Raw genomic sequence first — 12293 nt, 5'->3', positions numbered from 1 at the left:
AAGTAGATACTCCCCTTACTCAATTAGTTTCTCAAATGGAACACACTAGGACAATTCAGAGTTAGTCAGATGGAGACAGACACACATACATGATAATTTTAGGTCAATTCCATTCTTGTTTTCTTGAAACATGGTTACATAAAGCCTCCTGTGCACTGTTAGCTGATGAGTGCAGATGGAATGGCATGGTTGCTCTGTTTTTAAACTCAAGAGTTGAAAAACTGCACTAAAGTACAGTAAAATCTCTGGTTACATCATCCTCTTTTCACAGTGCAGAAGGGATGTTGGCATTGTCTACAGACACAGATCCTCACAGCAATTTAGAGAGTTTAAGGTAAGGTATTTAAAAAAAAAAATGGTGCAAAGAGAACAGAATTGTTAACACCCTATCGAGGCCAACGTATTTTGTCAAAACGTTTCTAGTTTACTGACTATCAGTCCTGGCAAAGGGTCGTTTATAAAGCAGAAGTTAGCATCTTCTTTACCACAGTCTACAAATCAGAGAGTTTCTTGTTGTACGTCAGTGAGGTTTATTTGACATTTTAATCTATAATTACAAACAGTTTTGCACCAATAAAAGCACGGGAATTTTCTCAGTGGTTGTTACCACAACTTACATATTGAAGAAAATTACATGTAGTATTGCATATCAATAAGCAAACTTTGGTTCACTTTCTATCTAAAGAGCTCTTATGCACCAATCTCTTTTACTTGTTAAACAATGGCTTGCAGAGGGCAACAAGGCAGTTGAAGGCCACACTGAATGCTACACTCTGGAAAGCTTGGGACACTGTAGAACTTAATTAATTTTTTCAAGGCGCTTTTTTTGAGCATCATCACCTCTTCAGGCAGCCTGGAAAGAATTCTGGCATTTGCATGAGGCTCCTTCTTGTCAGCATCTGTTGCTTTAGGATTACATTGCTCAAGAAGATCGGTCATTGGCACACTGTTGCAGCTAAGCGAACGTGCTGTCTTTTTCTTGCCTTGAACAGACAAATAACTGAATAAGAAAGAGGTTAACTTATGTTTGGTAACATCTTGTACATCTTCTGGAAAACAGTCATCTAGATCCCCTTGACCTTTCACTTGTTGACTGATCACACATGTACTGGGACTCACTGCTAACTTCTTAGGCTGACCTACTATTTTTCTGGAAGGTATTTTGAATTTTCCTTCTTCTGTGTAGAGCTGAGAAGCATGACTAATAACACTAGAACTAGGCTCAGATATTGTATTAGGGATTTTTGCCTCATCACCAGAACTGATGTGGTGCAATTCATTATGCTGGCTAATGATTTGGGCTGCAGTGCGTTGAATGATGTTCCAGTCTTGCAGAATATCTTCCCTGGTTGTGAACTGAGATGTTACAGTAAAGCGAATGATGAACTTGTCATGAATGGTTGCTGGAATAAGGAAGAGCCTGCCAGAACTGCTCAGTTCTTTCAGGAGCTTTTCTGTCAGCCAGTTGGGACCCTGTTTTAAATATGGATAGGAAAAAAAACACGTAACTGTTAAAATTTCCAGTGACATCCAAATATCTTCGTATGAATTCCAGCATTACAAATCTTACGTGAAAGCTTATTCATAGTTCTTAATGCCTATGGAGAGACCAGTTGTAGTCAAATTATTCCAAAAGGACATGCAAATGTCCCAATTTTTACCTTTAAACGAAACACAACCAGTCCAAGATGTCTCTTGGCAGGAATTTCAAACAGCGGATCACTTCTTACCAAAGATTCAAAGAATTTGGCTGTTTCAGTACCCTATGGTTAGGGGAAAAAAAACCAACAGAGCAGTTATACACTGGTTTGTCACAAACCCACTGTAAGACACAAAATTAAGCCTCCTTACGAGGCATCAATCCACTTACACATACTGTAGCAAAGCCAAGAATGACAACAAAGCTAAGAATGGTTAAGACTGTCTCTATGCGTCCAAATCCTTGACAATGATCAAGAGTATTTGGGCTATATATACGAATTCAGAGAAGGTTAGAAATTTAATCTGGGAAAAGAAACATTCAAAGTCTTGTTGCAGCAACCATTTATTCACAATATGATCTCCTGTATTTACCTTCCAAAGACTTAAGCCTGTAAAGTTTCATAGCAGTAGGTTCAGCAATCCATTACATCCTGCCTCCCAAACAGCTACCACTTCAGTTCAAAGAAAGCCTCTACAAACTTACTCAGTGATATGCATTGGCTTACCAAGTTGCTTTCCACTGCCTATTGCTTCCAAGAAGGGTACAGGAAATGTTTTGTCTGCATAGTCAATCTTTACACGTTACTTAAGGGTAAAAATCAGCACACAGTGGATTTCTGTTACTGATCTTCGCATGACTGAGTTTAAGAAACCCAGCTACTGGTAAATGAAACATAACACACTTATGCTTGCACTGTTAAAGCACATACATGCCGGACATGAGCTTGAAGCTTTTTCACCCCAAATGAACGAATCACAAACCACAGCTTCAAAGAACGAAATCGACGACTCAGTGGAATTTGCCAGTGCTGTGAAAATACAACAGAATATCAGTAAGGGCAAAAGCAACAGAAGGACTGTCCCCTTCCTGTACATGGTCTCTTGCTTCAGACCTGTGCTCAACTCAGAAATCTTTATCGACACAATAAATTTCATATTACTGAAACGTAGCTAAGCCTAGAAAAGAGCCATCATGGAAATCCTATGTCTGCGTATTTTTCAATTATTTGCAAAAATAAGATTTTGTCTATTCCCCTTAACCTAGAAGGGAGGAGCTAATCTACAGATATGCTTAGAATTTTTAGTTAATTTCCAGCATATAGCAATTAACAACTTGTTCACACTCAAATTAACTTGAGATGTAATCTGGCTATTTACAATTTAGGATCGAGTGTTCACTTCACTTCCTGTAATTTGCATATTTAAATGCCATCCTGAACATTTTCCCATGTCAACAGCAAGAATTCATGTAGGAGTAAATTCCTGCAGAGAAAATATCACCTACTGTATGGAAAAGAGTGACAAAAGTGTACTTCCAAGGAGCTACACAATAACATGCAAGGTCCTATTTAACCACAAGAGAGACTCATTGATTTTTTTTTTTCCACTCTCTACACACACTCCTAGTGAAAAGCACCATTGATTTCAAGAAAACAGTCATCTTTTCAGGACTTGGGTGAGATCATAGCAGAAACAATTGGCAGTTGAATATTCTTTTGGTTTACTGTATTGAAATCTGCTTTAAGATGGATCTAAAGCGAAAAGCCTCAGTTCTCCTATCTCAGTGCATTTTAATCAGAAGGAAAACATAATTCATTTTACCGTCGTTTCAGAGCCTGGTGTTTACATCGCTTACTCCTTTCTCTATTTTATCACATAGCAGAAATGTAAGAAAACCACCCAAAATGCCATCAATAGGAATTATGCAAAAAATAGACTGCACCAAAATGATTCTTCTAACTTAGAAGGCTAGGCTAGACCCCCACTTGTGTAAAAAGCGTGCACTTCAATCTCTATGAATTTCCCAAAGTCTTATTAATCTACTTATGACCTCAGTATGATTTTTTTTATGCTTTTAAGTAATAAGACTACCTGAAAAATAAGACCGGAGGAATTTCTCAGTCGACATTTGAACATTCTACAGGCAATTTAAAACACCGACTCAAATAAAAACTTACCATGAAATCAACAGCAGCTCCTGAATTGGGATGCCTGAGGTAGACAGGGTTAACACTGAAGGTTTGATGTAACTTGGATTTATCTTTAACCCTATCAATTGTAGAATGAAGTATATTTAGCAAAAAAAAAAAATGTGCAGAGAAAGACTTTACAATTTGCTTATTAGCTTTTTGCTGTCGTTTGTGTTTCACCTTTACTCACCAAAATCCAGTGCAGTCAAAATGAACCATCATCCATTTAGAAGGGTTAAAAGTGAAGGAATCCGCAAATTCAATTCCATCTAAGAACAATCGAAATTCAGGACACAGAAATGCTGTTCCTGCATATGCAGCATCAATATGAAGCCAGAGTCCCTCAGCATCACCTGTTGGAATTGAAATTGTTGTCATGCAAGGGATACAATGAAACAAAGGACCTGCTTAATTAAACTAGTACTTTCCTCTCAAAAAGCATGCATATGCTTGTGCAGGAGGTGGACAGGTTGACAACAAAATAAAATGCAAGACAAGCAATTAAAAATCTAGTTTTATTTTAAGGCTGTGGAACCAGAACCACAAAATAAGGAATAACACTGAATTCTGACATTCATCACATGTACATCAACTGATGTAGAGTTGGGTCTACAACAAAATTCTCAGGGATAAAGGGATAAAAAGACACTTACAAATTGGACCCAGCTCTGAGAGACTGTCAAAAGCACAGACACCAGTTGTACCCAAAGTTGCACAAACCTGGAAGGTAACAAAAACTGTTCAGAAGGCATTTTTTAATAAATGGATGCAGCATTTTAAAACTTGAGAGGCTATCAATATAGTTAAATCAAAATGTTTTATTTCAATAAAATATAAATTCTCCTACACATTTTCATCTTCAACGAAAGCATTTTAACACAGCAAAGTTACATCTAAGATATTTCTTACATTGACATTGAGAATACAACGCTATGTTAATACTCTTAACCAGAAAACGGAACATACAAAGACGGGCACTAGGCCTTTCTTTCTGTCTTCTGCTATGGCTTTCTTCAAAGTTTCACCTCTAAGGGAAAAGTTCTCATCCACAGGCAGAAATTTCATCTTCACAAGAGAAATCAAGCCAGCCTTTTCTACAGAAGAATGTGCCTTAAAAAACAACAACAAAAAACAGAACAGTAAGAAAGCAAGTTCTGAGCCTGAACAACTGTGATAAATTATAGCCTTATAAAAGACATTGGTTGCAATAAGGCCATAAATAAGGTAATTATTGTAATCCAGATCAATATAAGTCTGAAAGTTTGTTCCTTTTGAACAACTAAAAGAAATAATACACTGTAATTTCAAGAAACATATACAATTCATTTATTTGGGCACTGGTCTCTAAAATCTAGTAAAAGCTAAACTTGTCCCGTGAGGGTCATTTATCAGAACTCAAATCCTTAAGGACTCACTAGAAATAGATCAATCTCAGTGTATGCTCTCCTCACTGTTGTAAGACAACCTTGAAATGTGCCTTGTTCTGGGCTGGCATAGATCTGAACATCTCACAAGAAAAAAACCCTTTTAGTTATATGAAGGGAGAGCCAGCATGAGTGTGACTCCTGCTGCTGTCTTCCACAGGGGAATATGATTGTTCAGATTAGGAGCCAAAGGACAGAAGAAGTTTGCAGACAGAGTCACATCATTCTCTAGGCATTTCTCCAAGAACAAGCTTGCAGGCCTAGAGTGTGGTCTACAACTAGCAACATCACCAACACTGAGGTCCTGAGCGTGCCTGTCTCCAAATGGAAAGAGGCTGAGAAGAAACAAGAGTTTGAAGTAGCATGAGATCAGCACATAGCTACAGCTGTTGGAATTACTGGATAAAGTTTTGCAGAAAACAGGAAAGAAGTGCAGAAATCAGTAATTTTTAGACTCCTTTTTAGACTTCCGGAACACTGTGAAGTCTCATCTCACATCAATTTCATTTCCCCAAAGAAAATGGCTTTAGTGTGACTTGTTCATGCTTGTATTTTTCTTTTTGTACTGTAACACAAGTTCATGTTGTCATCTGATGGCTTGCATGAGACAGAGGCCAATTTATTCTCTTAGTAACTGTAATAACCTACTTGATCAGATGCGTAAGCAATGAGACGAGAATTGAGTGAGGACTCATCAGTGTCTGGCTCAGAAAGCTTCATCTCCAGAATTTTGTTTTTCCGTGCAGCCAGGAGCGCAACCAAGGTTGATTCACTCACGGTGCTCTGCAAAGACATTGCTCATTTACTGCAACATTTTCCTACTTCATTGCTATTTTGTCAGTGTTTTAGTAAAGTCATTCAAGTGCCCAGTTACCAACTCGGTCTTTGGTTCTCCTACTGCTTTTCTCAGACCCAGTGGAAAGTCACTAGCTGATGAGCAGCTCTCTGGGCCAGCAACACAAAACAAAGCCTTTTCACTGCTGTTTATTTTTCATGCACGGTACTGAGGTGAGAAATTAAATCACATTTTCCTTTTGTTCTTCTACAGATTTAAATGCAGTATCTCCTATAAAAAATACAAGCCTAAAGAACTGAATCCAAGTAACAATTGCTAAGAACATTTATAGGAAGGTGAGGTTCAGGCCTTGAATCTTGGGGCGCTCAGAGACACAAAGGCAACGTGAGATAAAGGAAAAAGAGTTTATGTGGATGAGAACTGCTGGGAGGACAGTGACAAGTCTTCTTCTTTAATTACGCAGGAATAACTTCAGTGAAGCAACAGACAACCAAATCTGATTATCTCATTTATCCTTAAGTCCGTCTACAAGAATACCTGCTCCTAGTGTATAACATATTAAGCACTAAAAGCAATAGCAATTCCTATTCCATTACCATCTAAATATAAACCTAAAATCTGGGAAATAAATGTCAATATTGGATTTGTCTCCATTTAGACTTTATTGATTTTGCCTCAAAAAAAATTACCACCTAGAAGGAAATTACTTGAGTGATACCAGAAACATCGGTGAGACTAACTCTAATCAACTTTACCTGTAACACTCCCCCGCCCACACTATCAGGATGGTGATGCAGGAATTTATTTGGAAGGCCCAGCATTTTAGCCAGCCAGTCCATCACATTCATTTCCAGTTCTGTACAGGCTGGACTGGAGGCCTAGAAAATTAAACAAGAACAAGGCTGTAAATTCACCCAGCAAACACAGCAGGAGTTCAAGCCTTAGAGAATATGCCACGTACCACATTTTAGTTCATAGCTATTACCATTTAATTGCCTTGGGAGAAATCTCACCTTGATGCAACAAAGATGCTGATTACAAGCTTTGTAGCATTGGTTATATAAACAGCTAACCCTGTAAGACTATGACTCCTACCTAGCAGAACAAAATGCTATTTTAATAAAAATGATGATGTTTGGTGAGTTCTAACGCAGACCTCGATGCTGAGATTGCAGCAAGCTATTTGAGGTAAAAAACACAGAACTGCGGTTCACAATTCACCACCACTGCTCACAGTCCCTAAACAGAAAAGTCACTGATCAATCTTCCAGCCAAGGTGGATTTTTGAAGGGCAGCAAAAGAAAGATTGAAGTTGTTCTGCACTGTCAAGCTCTCCACTTATGAAAGAACCAGTTTATGCGAGTTTACACTACAAACTGAACAGAAACAGAATTACAAACTAAATAGAGAATGTGGAAATGGACTCTTCTACGTACACAGTAAGCTAATCTGATACAAGTACACGGAGACTGTAACCTCCCAGTTCTTAGCTTTCTTAACATGGAGACATACATCTAAGTGGAACACCAAATACTCAGACATTATGGGGCAGGCCATCAAACATTCAATTTTAGAAGGAGAAAAATAGAAAATGTGCTTTCTCTAAATAGCAGGAGAACTAGAATGAAGCCCAGCCTAGCTTGCAGTCAGGGATGCTGGCCGCTCTACTGCCTGCAGTGCTTGTGCAAGTTTTAGTACTGAGACAAAACCATCAGGGAACAATGCTTACTGTGAAATTTGAAAATAATTAGATAACAGACCTGTCTAGTTGTGTATTTTCTCCATTTAACTCTTAATGCTAGGTGATGTTTGCTTTTATATATGATTTCTTTTTACAAGAGACATTCTTCAATTACACAAACAGCTTACAATAGCCTACAGTAAAAATTTATACTGATTTACAGAACCAGAAGGAATGATTAAGATCCCCATAATATATACAGGAGAACAATTTCTAAAGTAACAAAATAAAAAGAGTAATTTACCCAGGTGAATCCCAAGCAGTTAATTGCATCAGCCAGCATATCTCCAAGGAGTGAAGGCCAAGAAGTAAGAGCTGGGAAGTAGGCATGCATGTGTGGACTTTGCCAATGGACTACCTAGAATAAAATTATCTAGAAGTTAAGTCTGAAAATGTGAGAAAATTCTGCATGAGATGTAGCGATTAGTGTCTGTTTTCAGATGGGAAGGATCATAGCAGCATAATATGTGCAGTTATAAAACTGCTAGCAGAAAGCTAGAGATAGTATCAACAGGAGTGCAGCACTAGCAAATGATAAAATTGTGTCGTTATTAGATAAATTCCAAATTATAGCAAAAGCATTTATCTGAATTTAACAGGCAGACAAAGATTGTGAACAGGAAAGAATTGAACAACATCACATAACAAAGTCCGAAAAATTTACCCTGACATGGGGAATCCTTGCAACCAAGTCACTATGGCTCATTTTATCAATGAGCTTGTTTTTAGCTATGTGCCACAATTATATAGCCTTCTTCAGTTCTCCTGAAAGAGCTCACGTGCTGGTCACCAATGTAAGCATGCATCTAGACACACATCCTACAAAACTTGTGCATTCCCAGGTTTTGGGTGTTCACCTCAGTTAGTAATGACTTTTTACTTCTTACCCCAGGCATAATGATCTTCTCTATATCTCCAAAGATGTTGTCCCAGCTATCTGGGTCCATTGGGGCAGAATCTGGCAACTGAGTTCTCATGTAACCTGGCTGTACATCAGGAGTCACTCGTCTCTCTCTCACATTGCTCAGGTACTGGCAAATGTAATCCACCATCTCTTTCCCTGGAAGAAGCAAACCAATGCTTTGAGTTTAGATTGCGGGAAAAGTCAATTGCAGGACTAGCACATTATGCAATCTGTCGGGAACACTGGACACGGCCTAGACTGTTGCCAGCTAACAGCTAGAGAGAAGTTTGCATTACAATTTTAAAATAAACACAGAATTTACAAAAGAAAAAAAATGAAATTTGCTCAACATTTGATTCAGACTAGTCCTCTGAATCATTGTTTAACACTACATGATCCAATAGTGGGGGGAAAAAAAAAATCGACAGCACCGTCTGACAATAAACTCATTACCTTGCCCATCTAAGAAAACAGAGCTATTTTCCCCAGTACCAGTCTCAATTCACTGTATTACAAACCAGTCTCATAAATTAATGTTCTTGTTTACCAGGGATCATGCACATGGCACCCTGCACATAGGAGCTGTACAATCTTCCAAAGGTTTCCAGTTATTCAGAGTGAACATCCTTTGATAGGAGAAACACTGGGCAGCAATCAGGAGACCTAGAATTCTCTCTGGTTCTGTAACTAGATAATCTAGGGAAAACTACTCAAACTTTATGCATTGTCTATATTAGTCCCAACTAACAGTGTAGGGATATGGCTTCTGAAACAAACTTCATGGTGACTGAACAGATTCACAAGGTTGTCATCATTCAGTAATTCAAATGTACTTCTAAAATAAGATCATGACACAAGTACAGACTGACTACAGAGGGAATAGATTTCCTTACCTACAGATAAAATGAAATCATACTCACAAAAATGCAGTTCTCATAATGTCCCATACTTCCCTGTTATTATAGCAGAATCCCTTCTGCATCCTCTGAAAACTACACAGCTCCATGCTGTACCTCCACTTACAAGGCAACCTCCTCCAGCCTTGAGACCAAAGATCGCTCCCTGTCTGCAGAACTGCACAGAGTCAGCCAGGGAAGAGCCATTGTGCATAACCCCTTCACACAAGTTTATTCCGAATCATGGCTTTGGGGCTTTCCCACGGTATCTTAAATGTAAGATCAAAAAGTCTGTCTTCCACTGGCTCTAAGTCCGTTAATTCAAACTCAGTCCTGGGACACATTATCATCTCCACCCCAGCAGACATAAAGCCTCAAGGACATGGGCAGTTAAGCAGCCTCATTGCTGGGTACCATCCACAGCCCTACAACAGCTCTTCCATAGAGGCAAACGTTACCTATTTCCCAGAGCAGAGCATCACTCACCTCTCTGCCTGTACTCCTCAGGCTCCATGCTGATCCCTCCTAGGAGCACCTCTTCACGCTTGGCCTGCAACCTCTCAGGGAGCTGTGGGCAGACCGGTCTGGTGCCCTGCTAGCTGCTCACCCTTTATAGCTTTCTTTATCTCGGACTCACGCACAAGGTTTAACGTAGGAAGGTTATTGGTTTATCTAACTCCTCCCAACTGAAGGCTTTTACAGTCCCTCGTACATTCTCATCTGCGCTCTTTTGATGTATAAGACAGTACATTTGTGAGATGATCTGCCTCAGCTCCAATTCTTTCTTGTTTTGCAAGCATCTTTCAGAAGACATGCAGCAATCTATCATGGATATAAGACACATTAACATCAGAATCATGCAAGAGACGGAGCTGAAGAGCTTTCAAAAACAAGTGAAAGCAGCCAGATTTTTGCAGACTGGAATCAGTACTAGCAGTAGTCATTGTAACAAAGGGACCAGCACATAACAAATTAGACACTGTGCTTCTGAGTAGGTAAGGACTTATCAATCAATCAATAAATTAATTAGTCTAGAACTGAGCTTCCTCAAGAAGAGAGCATCTCCACAACTCTTCATCCTCTGCACTGTCACAATCACCCCGCTGGAAGGAAAGGCATTACAAACGCTGCCAGTTCCAGAGCTGCAATACAAAGTAGTGATTCTCTTTGTGGAAATTCTGCCCTTGCAGATCAGACTAGGTTATACCACATAGTTATACTTGCCCACTGATACCCCTCTGGAGTGCTGAGCTGGGGAAACACAGCTTTGCACATTGCGCTTGCTTTTCTCACACATGGTATGCACAAGCACTGGGACTAGGCCATCTATTTCCAGAATTCCTTCAAGTCCTCTACCTATATTGTTCTCAGTTTGAAAGAACAGTCACGGAGTCCCCCTTGTTCCAGTTTCAGTTAGGAACTGAAAACACAACCTGACCTGTCTTTGGCAGCAGAATCTTTGACACTTCAATGTTGAGCACTAACCATCTTCAGCAGAAGCAAATGACTTGCTCTACACTGCTATCAGGCAGCCCTGGGAAAAGAGAGAGGTTGGACTTAAACATTTTAATAGTCTAAACAACTGAGCTCTAGAAAGAGAAATGATTACATAGGATAATATACTCTATTTTTGCTCCTGCTTGTGGCTGGCCACTGCTGGGGACAACGTACCAGCCGGGCAGACCCTCAGTCTGATACATCGCAGCAGTTCCCCTGTTCTTGCCAAACAGAAAGGAACCAGCTCTCAGAGCAGCTCGATTCAGCCTGATCTTCCATGATTCTAAAAAGCTGTTACTTCTTCCTGCAGTGTACTTTCTACGGAACAGTGTAAAAACCATTCCGAGTTCCTGCTGCGATTAGATATTGGAGAAAGAGCTGTTTCAGAGATACAAAGATGCTGATACACACATATCAGATTAATATACTGAAATTAAAAAAAAAAAAAGATAAAGGCACTGAAAGAAGTGCAAGAAGAGCACACAGAAACATATGCACAATCATTTGTTTTATCTCTCATTCCTCAGGAAACATCAGGAAAAAAAATTAACAAGACGCTCCCAATACTTCATACGAATTTCGGAACCTCTCTCGACTGTACTGTAAATGCTTTCATAAAGGGGAACAAAGGAGGTGGGAGTCAAGTCATAAAGAGTCCAGTGATCAAAAACCGTGACTGTAGATCATTATAAGTAACAAATACATTATTTTCAACAGGAAGCAAGTCTGATCAAAGAAAGCTGGCAGCTAATTACAATTATGATTTCAATTTGGAACAGCAAATAAGGACCAATACTTTTAGCAATGTTTTCAGAGCTAAACTACACAATAAATACTTCATGTGACATATATCCTACGTCTTTTGCTCAAAGCTGACAGTTTGACCAGGTTGGTCTTTCATTCAGTACAGAAGAGAGTAAACAACACGTCCTGTTTGGAACCAGAATAAGATAGGCGATAACGAGTTACAGGTAGGGTAAATATTACTGGAGATAAATCTGGTTTTGTTTTAGCTACCCTGCACTCGGAAGGATTTTGTTACAGACCATGAGAAATAGAATATTTGCTCACAGGAAGCAGAACGAATAGAAAAGGTTCTTTTCATTGTTTGCTGCAAAGGTCAGTGCTGTCAAAACCGTGGGAAATTCTCCATCTGGACGCATACATTACCACTATCACCACTCAGGCTGATGCTGAAATTCTTATCGTTATTAAGAGTTCAGAGAGATTAAACCGTAGTTAAGTTTGTGGGATGTGAGGACACAAATGTTATTTTCATCACGGAATAATTCAGTTGGAGCAACGCCTAACCAGCACCTTACACTGATAACTTGTTCCTGCGTTTGCTAGTGACGTAAGAGTTA

The 12293-nt window shown here is 39.2% G+C and overlaps 1 protein-coding gene across 3 annotated transcripts; it reads right to left on the bottom strand.

Moving 5' to 3' along the window:
• HDC (histidine decarboxylase) lies at positions 97-11322 on the bottom strand. 3 transcript variants are annotated; one of them, XM_021407066.1, is made up of 13 exons: positions 10871-11315; positions 9919-10254; positions 8520-8692; positions 7877-7990; positions 6647-6769; positions 5744-5878; positions 4638-4781; positions 4325-4391; positions 3862-4024; positions 3660-3750; positions 2412-2510; positions 1662-1763; positions 97-1473 (listed from the first exon to the last, which is right to left on the bottom strand). In XM_021407066.1, exons 2-13 carry the CDS (start codon positions 9944-9946, stop codon positions 715-717), a joined length of 1998 nt encoding a protein of 665 aa, XP_021262741.1. In that variant the 5' UTR covers positions 9947-10254; positions 10871-11315; the 3' UTR covers positions 97-714. The 3 variants fall into 3 exon arrangements, with proteins under 3 accessions (XP_021262741.1, XP_021262740.1, XP_021262742.1); XM_021407065.1 differs by having other exon boundaries at positions 9919-11315; XM_021407067.1 differs by lacking the exon at positions 7877-7990 and having other exon boundaries at positions 9919-11322.

The sequence above is a fragment of the Numida meleagris genome, chromosome 9, assembly GCF_002078875.1.
Source record: "Numida meleagris isolate 19003 breed g44 Domestic line chromosome 9, NumMel1.0, whole genome shotgun sequence".
In the NCBI taxonomy this organism is placed as follows: domain Eukaryota; kingdom Metazoa; phylum Chordata; class Aves; order Galliformes; family Numididae; genus Numida; species Numida meleagris.
Note: the sequence above shows the minus strand (reverse complement) of the source record. Positions and strands in the feature narration are given on the sequence as shown.

What these genes read in the sequence shown, in the direction of transcription:
- HDC (XM_021407065.1), bottom strand. Translation starts at nt 9,946, where the DNA reads ATGGAGCCTGAGGAGTACAGGCAGAGAG. An exon ending in GAGCTGCTGTTGATTTCATG is followed by an intron (nt 2,511 to 3,659) that starts GTAAGTTTTTAT and finishes GTATTTTCACAG; the next exon opens with CACTGGCAAATTCCACTGAG. An exon ending in TGGTTGTGTTTCGTTTAAAG is followed by an intron (nt 1,474 to 1,661) that starts GTAAAAATTGGG and finishes TATTTAAAACAG; the next exon opens with GGTCCCAACTGGCTGACAGA.